Here is a 25,038-nt window from a genome sequence, read left to right as displayed (position 1 = left end):
CCAGTTCAGCCACCTAGCCCAGGCCAACTCCCCAGTCCTAAACCCCTAGTGCACCAGTCAGGCTGGCTGGGAGAGTGGGAGGGTGTTAGAGCATCAAGTGTAAGATCCAACCCCAATGCCTCACTTGGATAAACCAACCAGAGCAGAGATCAATCTTAAAAACCTTATTCCACTTAGATGTAGATCATCACTGTACCTGCTGCTAGCCAGGACTCCAGACATCACATATCTACCAGAAGATCTCTACTTATATTCCAGCATTGCTGTACACTATCTGTCCCGTTTTCAGGTGGGTGTCACCGGTAAAGCTCCCACTGTCTCCATCCATCGTACACACAGGTAGACGGTAACCGACACTGTTGATGTAGTTGAACTCAATATTTATTGGCCATTCTGTAGAAAGCCATTCTCTCCACATTGGCCCTGTGTTCACTGGGCCTGCTGTATCCTGAACTAACCTGGGCCTTGGACCTGCTATATTCAGAGAATGTTTTATTTTTCTAAGCTTCCGTAACTCTTCTTATCGTAGCATGACTGACTGCACACTACTGTTCTGTTCGTTAGGTGATTGTTCCTGGGTTTCGATTGTCTGTGATGTGTCTTTACCATGGGACGTGATTGGATCCATAGAATCTGCTTTGGTTTTTACTGTTTGGTTTTACTACAGTAAATTAAGTGCCAATTGTTAATATTTTAATGTAATAAAAACTGTTTTACAAGATGGGAAATCCCGAGTTGTGGTGATGGATCTTTCTGTCAAGCCGTCTGTCCTTCTGTCCTCTCATTCTCACAGAAAACCTCTCATGGTCACTCACTCATTCTGACACACACACACACACCTGGCTTTCCCCTCTGACACACAGATGGTCCTCATGTGACCATCCTGTCCTCCTCCTGCCAGCTCAGCATCCTGGGGGCTTGGAAGGAGTCGTTACCATGGAGACAGGACACGTCCGGTCCTGTGTAAAAGTCCTGTGTGTGTGTGTGTGTCAGACCCATCACCACATTCCGTTTTATTATCTATGACGTCAAACAGAAACACGAGTTGTCGACTCTCCTCAATCAACATTTTAATCATTATTAACAAGTATAGGTATGGATTTACACTCTTTTTTTAAAACATTTTGTTCATAATTGTTTGCTTTTGTTTTTGTACATCATGTGGCGTGCAAGGCAAAGGTAGACATGGTAGAAAATAGACTCTGGGCAGGTCAGTCCATGTGTGTGTCAGAAAGGTGGGGCTCAGTTCTTTGGTCTGATGGTTCTGACTTCACCGTGTGCTGTTGTGAGACCGTCACCCCTTTTTCCTCTGTGCTCTTTCCAGGGTCCTCCTGGACCCCTGTTGGGCCTTGGCCTGTGCCTAGACCTGGGCCTGTGCCTGGGGCCGGGGCTGGAGACGGGCCAGTTTTGAGCCCTGGATCCAGGCCAGGGCCCGGGTCAACTTCTGGAACTGGCTTACAGTCTGTTGTCATTCCTCCTCCAGTTCTCTTCTCTGCCTTCTTCTCCTCCACCTTTTCTTCCTTCGCATCCTTCCTCTCTCCTGCGGTTTCAATGAGTGAAGCAGAAAGTGTGTTAGAAATGAAAGGCAAGCGTATGTTATAAACTCTTTCATGTTACTCCCTGCTCTTTCCCTTAACCCCCCTCCCTGAACCCCCTCGTTCCCTCCCCTCCTACTCACCCCCCTCCCCCTCAGGGGCATCTTCACTGCAGGGGGGCAACTCCCCCAGGGTGACATGCTTACGCACAGGGGACCTCTGTAGGCGAGGCAGGACCGCCTTCAGTTCTGAGGAGAGAGAGAGAGCGAGCGAGGGAGAGAGAGAAAGAGAGGGAGGGAATGAGAAAGGGGAGAGAGGGAGACAGAGAGTAATGTTCCATTACGGATGACGTCAAGACTCTACACCAGACTTCACTTCCCCCGAGATACAGCTAGGCTCCCAATCGCCAAGGTGATTCGATGGTTGTAAACAAAGCACATGTCACTGATACTGCCTCAGAGGTGGAGCAGAAGAGTAGGAGATAAGAGGGTGGACAACATCAGACCAGAGGAGCACGAGGTAGAGGAGAGGGGGGAGAGAGGACGAGGCCAGGGAAACCGGGCTGCCCCTGATTGGCCGAGCCGCAGACCTCACCTTCAGCGAGCAGGGGGGCGTGGTCACGGAGGGCGTCCTCGTGCACGGACACAGCTCGCCGCTGGGGGAGGGGCTTCATGCGGGGGCGGGGCTTAGGAAGGCTCTCTGGGAGGATCAGAGACAGACACACACACACACACGGACACACATAGACAGTCTTAGCGGTGTGAGAGAAAAACACAACAAACAACAAAGTGGAGGAGAGTCTAGACCCTTCTACCTCAGTGTGTACTGTCATTAGAGAACTGTACAATCATTTGTATGTGTGCATGTCTGTAAGCTGGGGCATAGGTTTGTTATCAAATGTGGATGGGACATGTAGATGTGTTTCCTAACTGTTACAGAACCAATATCCTTTTTTCAATAAAAAGTGTGGGGGGGACGGTCAGATTAGCAGTTTTCAAAATGTGTCATGTATAATGAAACCTACGCGCCTGTGTATGTGTGTGTATGTATGTGTGTGTGTGTGTGTGTGTACCCTCAGTGACTGATTGTGCTCTCTCGGAGCGCTCCCTGCTCTCCAGGCTGCTGAAGCGGCGAGGTGAGGGCGCCGGGGGGGGCTCCCTCCTGGGGGAGGGGCAGGGGGAGTGGTCCGTGGGCGTGGCCTGGTGGGGCGCGGGGGCCGGCCCGCTGTCCAGGACCGGGCTGGGCTCGGCCGGGGGGGTGCGGGGGGGGACGGCGGAGGCTGGGAGGGGGCTTGTGGAGGGGCGCGGGGCAGGGGTGGGGAGCGGGGGCTTGGCTGCGATGGTGGGTTTGGGCGGGAGGGGGCCGGCCGGGCGGCCAGAGAGGGGCGGTCTGTCGGGTCGGAGGGGGTCCAGGGTGGCGACGGGCCTGCGGGAGTCTGGTGAGAGAGGGAGGATCCAGTCAGTCAAGCAGGCAGAGAAGCAGTCATCCAGCCAGTCAGAGATGTGGAGGTACCTGATGATGTGGACATGGTCCGAGGCTTCATAAAAGTGGGAGGAGGCTCGGGTTTTCTGTCCAGGATAGCACCTGGGGGACAGGGGCAGGTTAGGACTCACACACACACATATACACACACACACATACTAGGCACATTGACGTGAGTGATGCAGGCTGATGTGTATGATTGAACCCATTCACTACAGACATCTGCTGAGACAGTCACACACACACACATCATGAAATGACCTGGAGTGTGACCTCTGCTTGAGAGGAGTCCCATGATGCTCTTTGTTCTGCCCTCATCAGGGTCAAGACCACAGTGCTGAGTAGGCCAAATGGAACAAACACACAAACTAATACACACAAACACAGTAACACACACACACACAAAGTAACACACACAAAGTAACACACACACACACAAAGTAGCACACACACAGTAACACAAACTAAGACACACACACAGTAACACACACACACACACACACAAAGTAACACACACACAGTAACACAAACTAAGACACACACACAGTAACACACACACACACTAACACACACACCAGTCTTACCCTCGGAGTTGGCCTTCCTAAGCTCCTCCTCTTTGTTCTAGAAGCAGACCAGATAGATGTTAACATTCCTCTCTCTCTCTCTTGCTCTCTTGCTCTCTCTCTCTCTCTCTCTCTTGCTCTCTTGCTCTCTCTCTCTCTCTCTCTCTCTCTCTCTCACATGCGCACGTACACTCACACACGCTCCTACCTGGACTGATAAGTAAGGCTTCTATGGTCTTGACAAGTTAATTCCCCTCTATTCTATTCTCAGGCACCATAGATAGTGAACAGTAATATTAATTTAAACTGCAGAGAGAAGGTGGGAGCTAATCCTGCATGAAACCTTCCAACTCTCAGAGCTCAGAACATGAGAGAGAGCAGGACACCACACACACACACACACACACTCAAACACACTCACTCACTCCCAACCCTACCTGGCAGGTCTTGGGGTCTGCAGGGGGGGTCTTGGCCACGCCCATGCGGTGCAGCATGACATGGAGCCTCTGTTCAAAACTAGAGGAGGTCTCTGAGGCGTGCTTCTGAAACACAGCAACAGCACCCACACTTTAGTGTTCACCATGGGTGATTGAGTGTGTGTGAGCATGAGTGGGTTTGTTTGTGTGAGTGTGTGTGTGTGTGTGTCAGTGAGTGTGTGTGTGAGTTTGAGAGTGTGTGTGTGTGAGTGAGCTTGAGAGTGTGTGTGAGTAAGTGAGTGTGTGAGCTTGAGAGTGTGTGTGTGTGCGTGTGTCAGTGAGTGTGTGGGTGAGCTTGAGAGAGTGTGTGTGTGTGAGTGAGCTTGAGAGTGTGTGTGAGTGAGTGAGTGTGTGAGCTTGAGAGTATGTGTGTGTGTGTGTGTGTCTTACCCTCCCGTGGATGCTGGCTGGGTCCTCCAGGCCGGTCAGCAGGATGAGGGACTGGGACTTCCCCTCCCTCAGCGACCTCCGTGCGACCTTTACCCTCCGACCCTCATCTGGCGTGCGGCTCTTCTCCCAACCTGAAGGCGTGGCCACATCGGGGGCGGGGCCCGCGGGGGCGGAGCCCAGCTCGGTGAGGGCGGGAGCGGGAGAGATGGGGGTCGGCGGGGTGGCGGGGGGGGCAGAGGGGGCGGGGCCATCAGGGGAAGGGGCGGCGGGGGCCATCTTGTCCTCGGAAGCTCCTCCTTCTGTGACGGTGGCATCAGAATGGTTAACACCGGCCTCCTCCGCCTTCCCTCTCTCCCTCTCTTTCTCCTTCTCCCTCTCTTTCTCGGCCCGGGCCGCCTCTCTTAGGGGCCGTATCAGGTCGGCGATGGAGGTCTTCTTGGCCTTGACCTCCGACCCTCCATCGCCCTTTGCCCCCCTCCCCGCCCGAACCTTCTTAAAGGCAAAGAAGTCGCCGAACTTCTTCTTGATGTTTTTGGAGGGGGCGGTGCTGAGAGGGGTGGAGCCGGGGAAGGCAGGAGGGGGGGTGGGGGTGGAGGAGGGCGGGGCGGGCGTGGAAGGGAGGGCCGGTGTAGAGGTGGGAGGGGCTTCACATGTGGTAGAGGTGGGAGGGTCTGTAGAAGTGATGGGCAGGGCTGGGGAGGCGGAGCTTGGCTCTGTGGGCGGAGCTTGGTCAGGGAGCTCCTCCCCCTTGGCCTTTCTGCAGCAGAAACAGCAGAAACACTGCTCAGTGTCCGACCAATCAGATACTCTTATCTGTCACTGGCAGGAAGTGTATCTGAAGCTGAGAGGAAGTGAGCAGAGTGTGTTTGCGGCCATGTCTGAATGTGTTCCTCCATCTCTGACCTAGCATGGTTGGTGTTGTGGAGGTGTTCCTGCATACTGACACCCTTCAACCATGTTAGGCAAGTGATAACTCTGAAGCCCCTTTTATACAGATATATAATATCGCAATATTTCCCTGAAAGAAGACCCATCATAATGAAGGTTTGTTCACACCAAACCAAACAACGGCGTCAGAACGCTGTCCTGTGTGTGATTTTAGGTAGCATGCCGGCGTTCCAGAATCAGAGGCGTGACGTTAGCGTCGTAGCTAGTGTGTGTAGTCCCACCCTGACGCCTCTCCTTTTTACACAGACCTGATTCGGCTCTGTGACCACCTCCACTGCCGGCTTAATGTCGCTACAACAATGACCCCCTATTCCGCGTTCATACCTTTTGTACAGAAATACGCAGCGGCATAAAGGCACCATATTCCTGCCCTGAGCAGGCTGTGTAAACGGGGCTGGAGAGAGGGAGGAAGGATGGTGAGGATCTGTAAAGGGCTGTGTGAGTTCAATGGGAGTGTGTGAGCATGCGTGTGAGTAGGGGTGTGGGTAGGCCGTGTGAGATTGCGTTGACGCACAGGGGGTGTAAGGGGTGAGTGGGATGTGAGGGTTGCAGGTGCGTGGGTGAGGAGAGATTTCCATGGCTCCATCCCTTGGGCTCTCTGTGTCTATGCAAGGTGTTCACGTGTGTTTACTCACAGGGAGTGTGTGTGTGTGTGTGCGTGAGTGTGTGTGTGTTTACTCACAGGGGGTCATCGGGAAGGATCTTCTTGGTGAAGAACTCTTCTACTCCCTCATCCACCCTGCCCATCGTCTCACTGGCCTCATTCTCGGTGTCTGCCCCCTCCTGCACACACACACACACACAGGATGGACATGAGTCAGGAGGCCCTGTAACAGCTCACCCACAGTGATTATACCTCACAGGTACACCCTTCACCAGGACTGCCCCCTCTCTCTCTCTCTCTCTCTCTCTCTCTCTCTCTCTCTCTCTCTCTCTCTCTCTCTCTCTCTCTCTCTCACTCTCCCTCTCTCCCTCTCTCCCTCTCTCCCTCTCTTCCAACCTGACAGATTTGTGACCTGTGACCTTCAATCCATTTCTTACAGCTTTGAACTGAGACTACAGTCAAGGACTGTCTTCTTGGCATCTTTCATTTTTTATCTCTAACACACACCAACAGACACACACTAGCACACACACACACACCAACACACACGCGGGGCTCCAGGCGGTGTATTTCCAGTGTGTAGGAGAGCCGCTGCAGAGATACAGCTACCGTAGCAACCATATGCAAATGACCCACCATGCTGCATGGGAAATTGATTATAAATCATTTAGCACCTTTCACCCAATCACAGAGCTCCAACACATATCACTCCATTCCATCTTCAGGAAGCACCATAAAAACACACTTACTCCTCTATGAGATGCTCTCTTCCTGAATAGTGTGGTCTGTTGGGCTTGTCTCCTTTTGCCGTTGGACGTGAGACACTGAAAGGCTGAGGTTAGGGCTGGGGTTAGGCCATGGGTTGGAGATGGGGCTGGGGCTATGGCTGGTGCTGGGGGTAGAACTAGGGCTATGGTTGGTGCTGGGGTTAGGGTTGGTTCTGGTACTGATGCTAAGCTTGGTCAGAACACCCTCTGTCACACTACACAAATAACAGGTATAATTTGGAAACTACCACCAAAAAACAGACAACTGAATCACCATCAGCTAGAGGGTTGCCGTGTGCAACGGTCCTTCTGTTGCCACGGTGGCAGCAGCACCACCAGCCACCACCTGTTCCCTTGGTCTGCCAGCCAAGACTTCATCTTACACACATGACGAACACACACACACACACACACATCCTTACTCACAATATGGCACATGGTCAACATGAAGGGCACAACATATTTGACATTAGTTAACTAAGTGTGTGTGTGCTAATGCTAGCAAAATAAGCAGCTGAGCGTAGAATCATAAAGAGAGACTCCGAGGTGTACAAGCAGACAGTGCAGACACTGGTGTGTGTGACTGTGTGCGAGCCGCTGACGTCACGTGTCCTCTGTGGGTTCTGGGGGAGGGGACAGGCAGACTGTCTGTTCCTGGAGCCCGTCAGGTGTGACTGTCCTTGCGGATCCATGGTTACCAAGTCCCTACCACCCCAAACGTCACAGAACTGTCGGACGGCACACTGACCCCCCCTTCACCACACACACACGCGCGCGCGCGCACACGCACTCTCGCATTCCGGCACGTTCCAAATGACCACCTACACACAAGCGCAAACATGTCCATGTACCTGGCAAGTGTTTCAGAGCTGTGAGTTCTCTGTTTGAGCAGTGCTCTCCGTGCTGCTGCAACCAAGAGAGATATCCCATCACAGAACACACAGGAACATGCCCAGAACCAGGAGGCACAGCCCCAAGCATCCCTGCGCTACACAGCACACATTCATCTTACACACACTCACTGCAGAGCTGATATAGATGTCACACACACAGCTTCCATTCAGACAATCCATGTTAAAGAGGGATCCTCCTATCCCCAAGAGTTTTGATGAGAGGAAGAGAGAGAGAGAGAGAGGGAGAGGGAGAGAGATACACAGAGAGAGAGAGAGAGATACACAGAGAGAGAGACACACAGAGAGAGACAGAGATAGAGATACAGAGAGAGAGAGAGACAGAGACAGAGAGAGAGCAAGATACAGAGAGAGAGGGAGAGACCCTTCTTTATGTGAAAGATGAATTATTAAGGGGTTGAACCATCTGAATCTTGGTGGGCAGAGTAGAGCTATTTCACCACGGAGATGACAGAGAGATAGACCGAAGCTGGACCGACACACACGCATGCATGCACACACACACACGCATGCACGCACACACACACACATTATCTAGCACACCCAAAGAATACACATCAACACAAGAGAAACCATCTCAGAAAAATTGACTCGAGGATAGAGGCTCGACCCTGCCCTGAGGACAGCTGCACACACACACACACACACACACACACACAACCAGCAGAACAGATGAGCTGCTATACTGCGACAGGAGAATAACACACACACAGCTGAAAGAACAGCCTCCATCACAACAACAGTCATTCTGACATGATAAAAACAGAGATGAACAGGGAGCGACAGAACGAGGGTGCCAGAAAAAGGGAGAGGGGGGGGTGGAGGGGGACGAGAGAGGGAAAGGGGGGAGGGAGAAAGCAGGATGGAGGGAGGGAAGAAGGAAGAGAGGAGAGAGCTGTTTGCTACAGACACCGTTCTCTCCGCTACTGCAATAACCTGAGCAATATACCGTCATCAGAGAACAGCTCCCTCCCCCATATCTCCATCTCTCCATCTCTCCGCCTCTCCGCTTCTCCCTCTCCGCGGTTTCCTCTGCTCTGATCAGCCGTTCCCCCTCCTTCATTTTTCTCCATCCCTCTCCCCCATCCCTCGCTCACACGGAACACATATCTCTTCCAATAATTAGCTTCCCTCTGCACCCCCCTCCTCGCCCATCGCTCTCTCTCTCTCTCTCTCTCTCTCTCTCTCTCTCTCTCTCTCGCGCTCTCTCTCTCTCTCTCTCTCTCCGTGTCTTCCTTTCTCCCCCCGTCCCTCCGTACTGCTGTCTTACCTGGGGCTGCGAGGCAGGCTTGCTGGGGGGCTGTGTGTGTGAGCGCTGGGGGGGGTCTCGGTCTGGACCGGGTGTAGTGCCTGAGCGTCTGGCCGGCCGTGGGCAGGTCCATAGGGGTTGCCGGGGCGGCAGACGATGGTTGCCGGGGCTTGGTGTTGCTAGGAGCCGCGGAGCGAGCAGGAGCCTGGGCTGCAGCACCCGCCTCCCTGCCTGGATGGGCGGGGCCAACAGCCCGACGCTGGCCTGACGCGCTGACTGACAGCAGCGTCGCCGACGACGACCGGGCCCGCCCACTCCCTCCCTCAGCCCCTGAGAGATCCCCTCCTCCCCCCCATCCCCAGGCTCCTCCATGCTGATGGTGCATGCTCCACTCTCTCTCTTTCTCTCTCGCCGGCTGCTCCCAGTCCACATCCAACAGACCTGCAGACGGAGAGAGGGGGATGGGGGGGCAGGGACAGAGAGGAAGGGGGCAGGTAGAGAGAGAAGCGGGGCAGGGAGAGAGAGAGAGAGAGAGGTGGGGGGGGGGTGTTGGTACAACCCACACAGTTGAAAGATGTATGGTAGAATGTACAGTATGTGAAATACAGGAGAATACTGTTATAACAACGGAGGAGGGGGAGAGAGAGGAACTGAAAGAGAGAGAGAGAGAACAGGAGAGGGAGAAAGGAAGGGAGATAGAGAGGAGAGAGAGAAAAGAGGGGGAGGAGCTAGAAACTGAGCAGGAGGAGAGAACTGATGAAGACAGAAAGAGAGAAGGAGGAGAAGACCAGAGGACAAATAAATCAGCAGAGATAGAGATAGAGATAGAGATAGAGACAGAGACAGAGACAGAGAGAGAGAGAGAGAGGGAGAGAGGGGGAGAGAGAGAGAGAGAGAGGGAGAGAGGGGGAGAGAGGGGGAGAGAGAGAGGGAAAGGGAGAGGGAGAGGGAGAGGGAGAGAGGAGAGAGAGAGAGAGAGAGAGAGAGAGAGAGAGAGAGAGAGAGAGAGAGAGAGAGAGAGAGAGAGAGAGAGAGAAATTACGGATATCTCTGGGCGAAGGGCCTACAGCAAGTCTTGCCGCTAGATATGTATCTCAATGTCACAACCTGAGGGAAAGTGAATCAACCTTGTATGATTCTTAAAACCTTTTGGTATCTTAACATGCATTTATCTGTTACTTTTCTACAGTCTCCAACTCACTGTGCTACTGCTATTTTGTCATATTATTATTGTTAGACTCCTTGTTATATGTTAGGATATTCATGTTAAAATGTCCCTTCAATGTGGACTGCTTTGGCAATGCTGCTCAACCCGAACTGTCATGCCAATAAAGCATTCTGAACTGAACTGAGAAAGAGAGAGAGACAGAGAGACAGGCTACAGGCAGACAATAATTCAGATGAGAGGGGAGATGGATGGAATGATCAGAGTAGATGGACAGATGGATGGATGCTGTAATTACAGACTCAGCTGCATACTGAATAATCTCTACCTAGAACCTAAACTATCCAGGGAGAGATAGAGAGAAGTGAGAGATAGAGAGAGAGAGGAGGGAGAGATAGAGGGAGGGAGAGGGGTTAGGGAGTTTAAGGGGCTGAGGGAGGGGGTAGGGAGAGGGGGATGAGGGAGGGGGTAGGGAGAGGGGGATGAGGGAGGGGGTAGGGAGAGGGGGATGAGGGAGGGGGGTAGGGAGAGGGTGATGAGGGAGGGGGGTAGGGAGCAGCTGTGTAATGGCTGTACGTCTGTGACCCCAAAACTCATCCCCTCCCACCACTGGCCCCCCTCAACTCCATCCTCTACCTCTCCCTCCTCATCCCCCTCTTCACCTCTTCCCCCTCATCCCTCTCTCCTCATCCCCCCTCCACCTCTTCCCCCTCATCCCCCTCTCCTCATCCCTCTCTCCTCCTCACCCCCACCCCCCCACCTCTCCCTCCTCATTCCCCCCTCCCCCCTCCCTTGGTGAGGTTCAGTGGTCTGAAAGTAAGCGGGCCATGCTCCAGTTAGCCACAGCACTGTCTCCAGTCAGCAGGACACACACACACACAGCACTGTCTCCAGTCAGCAGGACACACACACACGCACAGCACTGTTTTCTATCAGCAGGGCACACGGGCATGCACACACACGCGCACACACACACACACACACACACACACAGCACTGCCTCCTGTCAGCACACACACACACACACACACACACACCCTGTCTCCTGCCAGCAGACCAGCAGCTGTGGTCAGTAGAGCAGTACCCCAGTGTGACCTCCTCTCCTCCCTGTTCACAATGACAGAGTCCCACTGGAGCTGCTGTCTTTAGCAGACAAGGGGTTAACCATACCGAGTCAGCCTCTGACACATATTCATGTAAACACACGCGCACACACACACACACGTGCACGAACACACACGAACACACATGCACGAACACACACACACGAACACACGAACACGAACACACGCACGAACACACACGCACGAACACACACACACGCCCGCATATATAGATCAGCAGAACAGTGGAACATTGACACACATCGTCCTGGTTCTAAATGTATGTAATGCTGTACTTAAGCCTCTTCTCTCTCCCAGTGGGACTCCTGGGGGACAGCACAATATCATAGCGTGCTCTGGGTGATCTGTGTGTGTGAGAGTGTGTGTGTGTGTTTCATGAGGAGGAGGAGTAAAAGAAGGAGTGGGAGGAGGAAGAGGAGGAACAGGAGGAGTAGGAGGAGCAGGTTGTTACTCTTCACGGAGGGGGCGGGCCGGATGCTCCTGGAGAGGAAGCTGTTCCTCCACGTCACTGGAACATACTGAGGAGGAGGAGGTGGAGGAGGTGGAGGAGGAGGTGGAGAAAAGAGAGTTAGTTCTAATGTGACCTGCAGTCCTGTAAAGGTGATTGGTCTGTGAGTATTCTAATGCCTCTGACCTCATCAGTAGGGAACTGTTCCACCAATCTCAGCTGGGGAACATTGTTGGTTCTAGGGGCGGAGCCTGTATGCTCACGCATATGCTGGTCCTGAGATCAGAGAAGGTGGATAACTTTAACTTACAACTACTACACACACACACACCACTCAACCATGCACACACACACACACACACACACACACACCACACAGACACACACTCTCACCATTGAGTTCTGGGACAGAGCTAGGTTCTTCAGAATGTGTTCTATGATAGTCTCCACCAGAGAGAGACTGACTGCTTGTTTCACCTCGCTGATGGAGAGACAGAGAAGAGAGAGAAAGAGAGAGAAAGGGAGAGCAAGAGAAAGCAGACAAACACTTGTCATAGTTCAGTCGTTTAGTTATGATCCGTGGGTCTGTTTTGTCTTGTCAGAGCACTAATGGAGAATCTGGGCCCATGAAGATTAGCTTCTTCTATTCTTCTTAATTTTTTTATATCAGTGCAATGATTTATTCAGCTGCTCTCACTGAAATATATTACTCTAGGTAATTGTCTTATTTTAAGTGTAACATGTTTAGTCTAGAAATGGGCCAGATCTCCTATGTGTGAGCAGGACTGAGCGGTGCACCTCAGCTTGCTGCTGATGGTGCGTGTCGCGTGCTGCAGCAGCGCTTCCTGGATGAACATCTCAGTCTGCCTGCTCTTCCTCCTCACACACGCCTCCAGAGCTTCTACGACCTCCGACCTCAGGGCCACGCCAGGACACTCCGCCTGGGCTGCAGAGAGCAGGGCCTCGGACAGCTCCTACACACACACACACACACACACACACACACAATTACGCACATACACAAGCAATGTCACCAAAACAGAGCCACAACAAACATAGAAATGGCCACACACACAAACACAATGACAGCAATTGAACAAAACCAGAATCATAACACACACTCACATTGGGATCAACACACACAGGTCCAAGCTGTGTGTTTAGCACTGTTTACCTGGATGTCCTTGCAGGCCTCATGACTCAGAGCAGTGGTGGCGTAGCTGAGGATGTGCTGCTGGGCCTCACCACCAGAGGGCGCCCTGCCCAGCTCCCACAGACAGGGCAGCAACTGCACACAACACTCAGTCTCTCACCATCACGGAAACACACACGGTAATCGGTTTTGATCAACTTTTGACTTATAAAAACAAAGCTTATGACCAGATTCAGAGCATCTGATGCCAGTTCTATCTGTCACGTGACCACAGGGTGTCTGTCCTACCCTGATGGAGCTGCGGGCGTCGCAGAGCACCTCCTCTGCAGACAGGATGTCTTCCTCCACTTCCTGTATGCTGCAAGGGGTCAGAGGTCGCAGGCTGTCCTGGAGGCGTTGACAGAGACCGTAGACCATCTAAGGGAAGGACACAGACAGAAACACACACCTGTCCTCAAAATCACCTTCTAAAGAAGTCATGAAGGATTTGATGCACTTTGTGATTGTCCATGGAGGCTGACCTGTTCAGACTGGACGGTCTTCAGGCCCTGGTGGAGAATCTGGTCTGGACATTCAGACCTGTTCTGGTTGTTCCTCAACAGACACGCCTGGATCTGTACATACACACACACACACCCACACATTTACACACAGAGACAGATATAGCAGAACAGCTCCTCATACAAGGCAGATTTGACATAGTAGTGAGGCTCCTGGGAGATAGTGTTTTTCAGTCAGGCGTGTGGCTGGCCGGCCGGCCGGCCGGGCGACCGGGCGGGCGGGCGTGTGTCCTACCTGCTGCAAGGCCTGCTCCGTCCTGACAGGGGCGCTGCGGCAGCTCTGAGTCACGTCTGACAGCGGCAGGGACATGTGCTGCAGGGTGAAGTTCCTACACACGACATGAATATACACACACGCATGAAAATACACACACACACACAGAGATAGATATTCTTTATCACATACACGTATTATAAAAATGTTGTTGACATTATGACATCAAACCCACATCTTTCTTAGTGTATCTTTTCTTATTGTTTCGGGTATCACTGTCTGTGTGTGTGTGTGTGCGTGAGTGCACGCATGTGTGTATGTATGTGTCTCTGTATGTGTGTGTGTGTGTGTGTGTGTGTCTAACCTCTCCATGGCATTGGCTACATCCTGGAAGCCCCTGGCTGTAATGTTATTTCTATCCCACACCAGAGACCTGAGGACACACACACACACACTGATGAGCAGGGCAGAGGAACAGGGTTTGTTTGTTTACAGCTGTGTCTGTGTTAGGTTGTGTCTGGACCTCAGAGTGGTGTTGATGAGCAGGGCCTTGGCCACCATCTTGGCGCCGGTGTCTCCGATGGCGTTGCCACTAAGATCTATGCGGCGCAGGCACACATTGCTCGCCAGGGCGTTGATCAGGATGGTGGTGGCCGTCTTCAGTTTGGAGTCACACACCGACAGAGATTCCAGGGGCTGCACACACACACATTCAGTCACACACACACAGTCACAAACACACAGTCACAAACAAACAAACAAATGCACATACAAACACACACACGCGCGCCTATAGACACACACACACACACAGCTGTGTTCAGACTGTTTTAATAGTCTCAGCTGCTCTGTGTGTAATTACAGAGGCGGGGCGTGTCTACCAGGAGAGGATTCTGGGTAATTAAGCCCTTGTGGATGTCCCTGTGGACTCGTCCTCCTCTCAAGCCTCCATCTAAAGAGAGCCACGCCCCGGCAGGCATCCTGCTCTTATCAGAGCTGTGGAGAGATCAGCCAGAGGGCAGGGCTCTGGGCCTTCACACACACACACAACACATACTCACACACACACCAGCTCACACACACATACACACACACCAGCTCACACACACATACACACACTCCAGCTCACACACACACACCAGCTCACACACACACGCACACACTCACGACAATTCTTTGCCTTTTCACACACACACACACACACACACACACACGCACGCACGCGCGCACTCACACCACTAATGACAGTGCACTCTCTTTCAGTAGTAGGTGTGGTCTCCACTCACACAGTCTTCCTCCTGGATGAGCTGAACGATGCGCTGCAGGACGTCTGTCAGAGCTCTGGAGGACAGATACAACGCACGGGGAGCGTGAGACATGACATAGCATGTGTGTGTGGTGTGTGTGTGAGTGTGTAGGTGTGTGTGAGTGTGTGTGTCTGTGTCCGACCTGGACTTCATGGTGAAGTTACGTCCCAGAGCTAGGTGCCTGATGGAGGGACTACGACCCAGAGACAACACCAGGGTCACCATGTCACTCTCCAGACCTGACACAGAAAGAGAGAGAGAGAGAGAGAGAGAGAGAGAGAGAGAGAGAGAGAGAGAGAGAGAGAGAGAGAGAGAGAGAGAGAGAGAGAGGGAGAGGGAGAGAGAGAGAGGGAGAGAGAGAGAGAGAGAGAGAGAGAGAGAGAGAGAGAGAGAGAGAGAGAGAGAGAGAGAGAGAGGGAGGGAGAGGAAGAGAGAGAGAGAGAGAGAGAGAGAGAGAGAGGGGGAGAGGAGAGAGAGAGAGAGAGAGAGAGAGAGAGAGAGAGAGAGAGAGAGAGAGAGAGAGAGAGAGAGGGAGAGAGAGAGAGAGGGAGGGAGAGGAAGGTTTGGATGTATCAGAGGATTATTTGAATGACTTGTGTCCTTGTCTGTGTGATGGAGGGATCCAGGAGGGAGGAGTAGGAGAGGTTTCTCTGTACCGTTGTCTGAAAGGTCCAGATTGCTGATGGCCTTGGGTTCAAAGATGTGCTCCTGGATCACCTGGGCCCCACAGGACCTCAGCTGCACACACACACACAAACAGACAGACACACAAATACACACACATGCACATATACACACACACATATACACACACGCCACAGTACTCAAAATACAGGATCTGTCTCTAAAAGGTAAATTGATGTGTGTGTGTATGTGTGTGTTTATATGTGTGTGTGTGTGTGTGTGTACCTCACAGCTGCTAATGTCCAGCTTCAGCCCACTTAGGTCAGGGTTTGTAGCCAGACCCTGCAGCAACAACCTGACAGCAACAACAACCACAAACAGCTCACAACAGTACACCCTATCACAACACACCGACTATATATGACATCATGCTACTGTATATCACATGATTCGAGTCGGGTGCACTTGGTATATCTTCCCTGTAGAGGTGGACTCACCTGAGAGCCTGAGCAGGGAGCCTGGTTTGGGACAGACCACAGTACTGCAGTTTCACACACTGACTGAAGAACTCTCTCACACTCCTGGTCACTTCACGTACCTTCCTGTAGACAAAGAAGCATTCACACACACACACACACAGTCACACACATACAGTCACACACACACAGTCACACGGTCACACACATACACAGACACACAGTCACACACACATGCACAAACACTTGTGTGATAGATGAGGGTGTGAATGAGGGTAGAGGGGTGTGAGGATGTGGCCTGATGTGAACAGGGTTTCCCACCGGTAAGTGAAGGGGTTCCTGGCCAGGTTGATGTGAGCCAGTCTGGAGCAGCAGCCAGCAGATAGAGACACAAACAGCTGGGGGGCAGACAATAATGATGAGAAGAGAGGAGGAGGAGGACAGGGAGAGGAGGAGGAGAGGATGAAAGGAAGAGAGGAGAGGATGAAAGGAAGATAGGATGAGATGAGAGAATGAGAGGACAGGATTAGAGGAACAGAGGAGAGGATGAGGGGACAGGATGAGTGGAGAGGGTGAGAGGAGAGGGGTGTGGAACAAGCAAAGGAAAGAGGACGAGGATAAGGTCCCAGGTGAGATGAGGACGAGGTCCCAGGTGACTCACAGTGTCCAAGGGACAGTCAGTTCCACTCAGGTCCAGGTAGGACACACAGTTGGTCCGAGACAGGAACAGGAACAGACTCTGACAGAAGACACACACGGCAGGTCAGCAGTATACACACACACACTCAGCATGTCAGGAGTATAGACCGACACACACACACACACACAAGGCAGGTCAGGAGTATACACACACACACACACGGCAGGTCAGGAGTATAGACCGACACACACACACACGGCATATCAGGAGTATAGACTGACACACACACACGGCAGGTCAGGGGTATACACACACACACACACACAGGGGTATAGACTGACACACACACACACCATAGCATCATCAGTGGCCAGAATCCCTGGGTTGTCTGACAAGTCCAGGTGGGTGAGACAGCTGGCGAACACCTGGTTGGAGGAGAAGACCTGGGACAGAACACCTACACCTGGAAGAGGTCAACGAACAAATAAATGAAAGACTGAATGAATGAATGAACAAATAAACAAATTGACGAATGAATGAATCAGTTGTGCAGTACCTTTGGGAGACACACTGGTCCTAGAAAGAGACAAGTGAGTAAGACCTCTGGACAGGCTGTCCAGCTGCAGACTCAGAGCCATCACACCTGGAGACAGGAGACAGGAGACAGAAAACAGACAGCACATCCTCAGAACCCTGGAGAACGCCCAGGAGAACCAGCCAACAACACAGCAGAACTCCTTTTAGGGTTCAAAAGGACTTAGGACTCTTTGGAGGTTCGCTAAAATTCCTCAGAAAAGTTCTTTGAATTTTTTATTTTGAACAATAACTGTAAATAATCTGATATTCACTCCTGAAAATTATATCAAGCCCTACTGACGTGTTACATTTGTAAGATGCCAATTATGAATCCTGAACCAATTCCTTCATCTTAGGAAGGTGGATAGCCTGGTTAGGTGTACCTGACTGAGGAAGCAACAATATTCCCTCCTGTCGGCATCAGCACCAGAACAACCGATTGGCTCAACTTACACAGTGCCTACCTTTATCTTCAATATGATTGGCTGACAGGTTTATGGTGTGGAGATTAGAGGAGGTGTTGTCTCTCAAGGCAGCTGCCATCTTGACTGCAAAATCCCTAGAGAACGAGTCAGACCCAGGATGGAGGTCAGGTACTGGGAGAACAGATGGTCAGATAATAAAAGAATAAACAGGGAATGAAATGGTGCAAAGGGGGGGGGCAAACATGAGGAGCAGGAGGAGGAGAGGAAAGAAGGGGAGGAGGAGGAGAGGAAAGAAGGGGAGGAGGAGGAGAGGAAAGGAAAGAAAAGGAGGAGGAGGAAAGGAAAGAAGGGGAGGAGGAGAGGAAAGAAGAGGAGGAGGAGAGGAAAGAAGGGGAGGAGGAGAGGAAAGAAGAGGAGGAGAAGAAGGAGAGGAAAGAAAAGGAGGAGGAGAGGAAAGAAGGGGAGGAGGAGAGGAAAGAAGAGGAGGGGGAGGAGAGGAAAGAAGGGGGGAGGAGGAGGAGGAGAGGAAAGAAGAGGAGGAGGAGGAGGAGAGGAAAAAAGAGGAGGAGGAGGAGGAGGAGGAGGAAAGAAGAGGAGGAGGAGGAGAGGAAAGAAGGGCAGGAGGAGGAGAGGAAAGAAGAGGAGGAGGAGGAGGAGAGGAAAGAAGAGGAGGAGGAGAGGAAAGAAGAGGAGGAGAGGAAAGAAGGGGAGGAGGAGGAGGAGGAGAGGAAAGAAGAGGAAGAGGAGGAGAGGAAAGAAGGGGAGGAGGAGGAGAGGAAAGAAGGGGAGGAGGAGGAGAGAAAAGAAGAGGAGGAGGAGGAGGAGAGAGAAAATCACTCACTGCTTGAGCCCACTGGCCTCCAGAGACAGCTCCTCCAGGCTGGGAGACCTGTGGATCATGAAGAGCACCTGCTGCTGCACGTCTGGAGTCTGGAGGGAGGAGCAGGAGGAGGGGGAGGAGGAGCAGGCAGAGGAGCAGGAGGGGGATGAGGAGGAGCAGGCAGAGGAGCAGGAGGAGGTACAGGGGGAAAGCACATCACCTGTATAAGCTGAAGGTTTCCTCCATGGTCAACACGACAGAAAACAAGGTCAACTAGAGAGGGTACAATTTCTGGGGAAATTGTAGGGTGTGCTTGCTTGCGTCGGTTGCACAGGGGTCCGTTTTTGAATGACATTTTTACAACTGATTTATGTATATTTTATATGAAAATGCATACTTATTATTTATAAAGATTAAATAGATTTAAAGGCTTTTTTTTTTTGCTGCTCATTTACAACTGAAAATACGAGTGAAGTGTAGAATGAAATAGATGTCTTCTCATTTCCCCTGCAAGAGGCAGCCTCATCGTTGAATCAAAACGAATACATTTGGCAGACCGGTGTAAAAATGGACCTAATCTCTATGACTTAAACGTCATTTTAAGTTTTTCCCTTCTCGTGATATTTTCAGGCATGTAGCCTACTCATTGCATTCATTCATTAATAAAGAACCCCCTTTGAAGATTATTCTACGACGTTACCCGGCAGTAGAAGATGGAATCGCGATTCAGACAGTCCCATCTGCTAACTGAAAATATGCCCCCCAAAACGTAAATAAGCTTGACATTTATTTAGTGGAAAATCGCTCATTCATAAAAAGCTCACTGGTAGCGATCATTGTCAGTAACAACGCAACATGCGATATAGCCCTGTGTGGAGAAGCTGCCCCGGTAAATTGTACTACTACGGTACAGTACTAGTAGACTACTGCTGTGTTCGTCTTGGTAGCGATTGCGTTGGTTGAATTGGATTTAACGTTCCGTTGTACGGTTTAGGCTGAAATTAATTATTTTCATGAACAGATTGGCAACGTTTAGGCTGTGGCAATGAAGTTCAGGTTAGTAGTTAGATAGACTTTTGATTAAGTAAGGGGAGTGCCGAACATGTTCTGTCGCCGTTTGACTTCCTACAGCTGTGTAGATGTTTTTGTAGTGTCTCGCGTAGGCTACAGCATTGCAGTGAGCAACACTGGTTTGAAACCACAGGTAATGATAATTTCACCCACAAATCGTTTACTTGTAATGTAATGTCATAATAAATCCTACAACGAAAATGTATTTGTGAGGAATGTTTATTTTAAAGATTGAAAACAGATGCATCATAGACCACTGTAGTATGTGTTGCCCGGGCAACAGAGGCTAATGTCATGATGCTAATGCTTCAGTGAAATAGTAGACTACCGTTTCCAAAAGTAGATGTGGGCCTACTTCCTTAATAATATCAGCTAATATTGTACATTACATTTCATAATTGTGTTTCACATCACAAAGTAAAATAGTTATCACCCTGGCCTCTTTGCTTGTGGCGTTCCTGCAGCTGCCTTGCAGTAAAGCTATAGTTAGCCTAGCTATCCCCCAAGTTAACAGATGTGAAACGAATGTTCTGCTACAGGTAGTCACGCGTTTTCGTGACGTTAGTGACGTAGTGACGTTAGTAACGTCAGTGACTGTGGCTAGCAAATTAGCCACCGTTAGCTTCACTTTTCACCACAAAAACGCAATTTCTACTTAAACCATGCAACGGAACGTAAACAAAAATACAACCAACGCAATTGCTATCAAGACGAACCTTTTGACACCGCCGTTGTGTATGTAGTCCAAATATTGACTGATCCTTAGGGGGGCGAAAATAAATAATAAATAAATAAATATATATGTGAGAGAACAAAGGTTGTGCTCTCGCCGAAGCACACCCAATCAGGAGACATGTCACAAGGACCGACCGAGCTAAAGAAACAGTCACTTCATAGCCAGTCAGAAAGGTCTTGATCTAATCCAGCCGTTCCCTAAGAGATGGTCCTGACAGAGCCCATCCAAGCCTCCGGAGCGGAGGAGAAGCCCGTACCAGTTTGAAGTGTCTGCTGGAGAACCTAGTGAACCACTGGTTGAAGGAGAGAGCAGCCACAACCAGGGCCAGGTCCTGGCTGTCCAGGTGACTGAAGTCCAGCAGACTGAACTCCCGACAGCTGCGGACGTGGTAGATGTTGTTGACATCCTGGAGATGAGCGACAAAAACAAACAAACAAACCACCTACGTGTTTCATAGATGGAGGAAGAGACAGGATGTGATGTCTTGTTGCTTGTTTTGCCTTCCTTTACAGGTATATTCATTGTCATTTTATTTATTATGTCATATAGCGCTTTGAGATGCAACTTTTAAAGATGCTGTAAAGCAAATTCCATGATTTGCTTCTCAGTACATTATGTATGTGTGAAATTAGTTGCTGAAAGCATGTGCAAAGCGTGCACTGAAATGTGGATTTAGACCGTTGAACAGTTTCTCACCCGTTTTCAGCTCAGGTTTTGTACAGGCGGGTCAAAGCCTAATTAAACATTCTTGTCTGTGTTTTTTTCCCATTTGAATTTGGATGGGTAGTTAACAACACATTCTTCTGTGGTGTGATGAACTTAAAACTCATTTTCATTTTTGCTTTACAGCATCTTTAAAGGCGCTATAGAAAATAACGTTTTATTATCATGATAGGATGTGATGCCATCGGCGTGCGTGCACCGACCCACTGGACTTCCTCCCTGCAGCGGAAGTCGTTGAAGTCACAGAGAGCAGCGTAGGTGTCAGAGAACCCTCCTGTACCAGAAACACACACACACAGTGACTGCTCTATCCAGGCTTGAGGTCATTACATCATCGTTCTAGGATTCTGTGGTTCTACAGTTCTAAGAATCTGTGGTTCTACGGTTTTAAGCAGTACTGACCACAGGGTCCCGGCGTTCCCTCCAGCTGTTCCTCCACATGAGAGGTCAGGTTCCTTAGGCGTTCCTGCAGATCTGGAGGGATATTTTTTAGGATCTTCCTAAAGATCAGCAAGGAGACAGACAAACGCACACCTGTTATACACAGAACAATCGGTCGTTATGATCATTCTAATGCAATGTCTCCAGGGTTAGAACTCGGTTGAGAAGAGCTGGTTTAGAACATGTGAATGAGGCTGACCCTGGGGAGGAATCAGGGAAGATCTTCTTCAGAGACGCAGTCACGTGACTGATCATGGCTTCTAGGTCCTCCACAAACGTCAGGCTGAGTAAGAACACCTCTGTGTCTGTCTCGATCACCACCTGGAAGGGCAAACACACACACTCTGGATCTCCTCACACACCTCAGACTTCCTGGAAACCTTTGTGTTGCCATGGGAGAGCACACAGAGGCTCTGATAGGGTCCGCACATGCTCAGTCTGCCCCCCCTGACGGACACTCGACCAATAGGTGTCCTATTACAATATCTGTATTGAGCTAGGTGGAACCATCCAGTGCCCAGACAGAGGCAAGCTGTTTGGTCTGATGTTGGGTATGGATGTCATGTTAGCCATTAAGGAGCCACTGTAAGCTGACTGTCTGGCTCCTGTCTGTGGGTGGGCAGGGTGGAGATGACTGGATGGAAACTAACAATCACCCACTAATCTCTCTCAGAAAATATCACAGTGAACTGCTGAATAACCACGACTGTTTCCAACAACACAAGTTACCCTATCCCTGCTAACTGGAAGAACAACACAGCTACACCCATGTCATACAGCTACAAACAATTCACACAGCTACACAACACCTCATTACATTCAAGCCATAAGAAAGTACGACTGTTCAGTCCAGACATGGATATTACAACAGATTTGCTGGTTGACGGTGTTAAAGTCGTGTAAAGCAAATTCCATTATTTGTTTCTCAGTACATTATATACGTGTGAAATTAGTTGCTGAAAGCATGTGCAAAGCTCTAAAAAAAATGAAATTTTACTGAATTAGACCAGTGAACAGTTTCTCACCCGTTTTCAGCTCAGGTGTTGTTTGGGTGGGGCAAAACCCAACCTATCTACGTCACAGCCATCTAACTACGTCAGATCACAGACGGTCTATAGAACCTGCATTCTGTTACTCAGCTGGTACCATGCAATGACAAAGTAATTAACACATAAAACAGTCAGAGACTGCAGGTCTCTGAGTGCAGACTAGGTTATGTTCTGATATCTGCAATTGATTTAGCTAGTTGTTGCTGTTGTTGCTAAATTCAATAAATTCGAGGGGGTGGAGCTTCAGCTCCTTCAGGCGACACACCACACACCACACCCCCCCCCCTCCCCCCCCTCCCCCTGTGGTGTGATGAACTTATAACTCATTTTCAGTTCTGCTTTACAGCATCTTTAAGCTATTGCATGACATCAGATGGTGTGGTCTGATACAGCACACAGCAGGACAACAGTTAAGTCTAGATGGCCTGACATATACAGCTTCAAATGAAAAAGTTTTCCACTTGTATGACAGAACAAGCTTCACAGAAAAGGTCCTGAACCCAAACCACACATCCTGCCGCATGAATACAACAAAATAAGATTAAGACGAGACATTTACACATGATTATGCAAAACAGGAAAAACAATATGATGTACAAAAGATGGATAAGAAGACTGACTGTTACCTGATTGAGGCTGTGGATAGCGATGGAGCAGATCTCAAGGTAGTTGAAAGAACCCTCTACCTGCAGGTAGACCACACACACACACTGGTCAGACTAACTACATAGTGCTAGCATGCTGACTGAGAACAGCAACTGACTCACATCGGTTAATGAATGTGTGTGTGTGTGTGGTGGTGGTGGGGGGAGCTGAAGTCGAGAAAGGAGGGTGAGAGAGCGAGAGGGACAGAAAGAGGTAGCGTGACAAGTGGCAACTGATTCAACCTGACCACAGCAAGATAGAGTTCCCAAGAAGACTGCTGTGTGTGTGTGTGTGTGTGTCTGTGTGTGTGTATGTTCCGTTTCTTCAGACGAAAACTTCCAGACGAGCCTTCATTGAAACTTCAAGCTTGGTGAGATGAGTTGAGATGACAATAGCCTAATGTCTCCTACCTGGATGCGTATTGAGATTACAGACCGTTTGCTAACACCTACCTGCACTTCATTTGTCCTCTGAGGTGAAGTTCACAACAGCAGCAGAAACCCATCTCTCTTTCATCTCTCTCCTTTCCTTTTCTATTACTCTGTCTGTTTCCAACCCCAAAACCCTACTTTCCTTTCCTTTCCTGCCCTCCCAATCTCAGTTTTTTTTGGAAGTTAATCAGTTACTTTCCCTGACCCTGAGCTTTTGCCTTTGCAGAGGAAGATAGAGAGATATGTGGACCTAAACTTGACCGGTGCTGATAGGTGCCTTTTATACAGCATTTCCTGTTTCCTTCACTGGTTCTCTGCTCCTAGCTTTGTGATGTAATGATGGCCGACCGGAATGCACGCACACACACACACACTCTGAAGCTGTGTGTGTGTGTGGGTCAGTCCTTTACCGTGACAGGTTGTTTAGTGTTGACCAGGTAGGCTCTCCACAGACTCATAACCTGCAGTTCAGAACACACAACGAACAAACAACAATAACAGTCAACTCCTTGTCAGTCAACATCAGAACCATCCCAGCAAGACAGTGATGCCCAACGTGTTTTTAGAACTGGCGCCATCTAGGGGGGGAACACGGTAATTACCGTCATCCCAGGTAAACATTTCACAACCGAACCACAGTCTCATTTATTTTACATTTAGTCATTTTAGCAGATGCTCTTATCCGACTTACAGTAAGTACAGGGACATTCTCCCCAAGGCAAGTAGGGTGAAGTGCCTTGCCCAAGGACACAACGTCATTTGGCAGAGCCGGGGATCGAACCAGCAACCTTCTGATTACAAGCCCGATTCCCTTACCGCTCAGCCACCTGACTCCTCATTCAAATACATTTCCTTCTACGTAGAACCATTTCCAGATCCGTGCATGGTTTACAGTCAGGGTCCATACCACAGATGAACGATTCAAACTCACCAGTATCCTTGGCTCTGCCCTGCTCCTAGCCTGGTGCTGTTTCACCTGCCTCATCAGACAAACCTTCTGGTGCTTCAGCAGCTCACAGACCTGCTCTGCTGCCCAGAACCACACGCAGAGGAGAAGGGACACCAACAGAACACGATCAGCCAGAACCACAGGAGAGAGAAGGGACTGCATGAAATAACCCGCCTGCTTCATGACCAAGCCGTGGCTGCGTCAACAGCTTGGATTCGCGTGCCTCCACACATCTCACACTCAGCTGAGGAGAGGTTTCACGAGAAGTTCATGTTCGGTCGCGAGAGACGGGCACCACACTGTACCTTGCAGGTTGAGGGAGATCCCTGGATAGGAGGCCATGATGCAGAGAAGCCAGGAGCAAGTGAGCTGCTATGAGCACAACACCGGCTCCTGAGGTGTGGTGAGGAGGTAGGTAGGCAAGGAAATAAGAGGCGCACACACACACACACATCCTGCTTTGGTGTACAAGTCAGAATGAAACTACAGACAGGAGCGAGATCAGACAGGAAGTCACAACCCTCCACGTCACCTTG

The 25,038-nt window shown here is 50.4% G+C and overlaps 1 protein-coding gene across 1 annotated transcript; it reads right to left on the bottom strand.

The window, feature by feature from the left end:
- Positions 1-1,095: 1,095 nt before the first annotated feature.
- On the bottom strand, positions 1,096-24,891 carry carmil2 (capping protein regulator and myosin 1 linker 2). The gene is given in 40 exon segments (XM_067235561.1): positions 1,096-1,540; positions 1,679-1,783; positions 2,130-2,234; positions 2,608-2,970; positions 3,048-3,119; positions 3,602-3,638; positions 4,018-4,122; positions 4,447-5,203; positions 6,077-6,177; positions 8,947-9,000; positions 9,002-9,366; positions 11,666-11,732; positions 11,849-11,938; positions 12,056-12,143; positions 12,461-12,636; positions 12,837-12,950; positions 13,104-13,232; positions 13,337-13,429; positions 13,611-13,704; positions 13,954-14,022; positions 14,113-14,285; positions 14,876-14,930; positions 15,039-15,135; positions 15,553-15,634; positions 15,806-15,875; positions 16,018-16,122; positions 16,318-16,394; positions 16,658-16,735; positions 16,990-17,099; positions 17,193-17,279; positions 17,677-17,771; positions 18,479-18,567; positions 20,521-20,670; positions 21,191-21,261; positions 21,390-21,487; positions 21,628-21,749; positions 23,104-23,163; positions 23,964-24,014; positions 24,485-24,579; positions 24,808-24,891. Coding segments are annotated over 40 exon segments (5,115 nt in total). The 5' UTR covers positions 24,845-24,891; the 3' UTR covers positions 1,096-1,211.
- Positions 24,892-25,038: the final 147 nt, after the last annotated feature.

The sequence above is a fragment of the Osmerus mordax genome, chromosome 4 (genome assembly GCF_038355195.1).
Source record: "Osmerus mordax isolate fOsmMor3 chromosome 4, fOsmMor3.pri, whole genome shotgun sequence".
In the NCBI taxonomy this organism is placed as follows: domain Eukaryota; kingdom Metazoa; phylum Chordata; class Actinopteri; order Osmeriformes; family Osmeridae; genus Osmerus; species Osmerus mordax.
The sequence above is the reverse complement of the archived record's forward strand: the minus strand, read 5'-3'. Positions and strand labels throughout refer to the sequence as shown.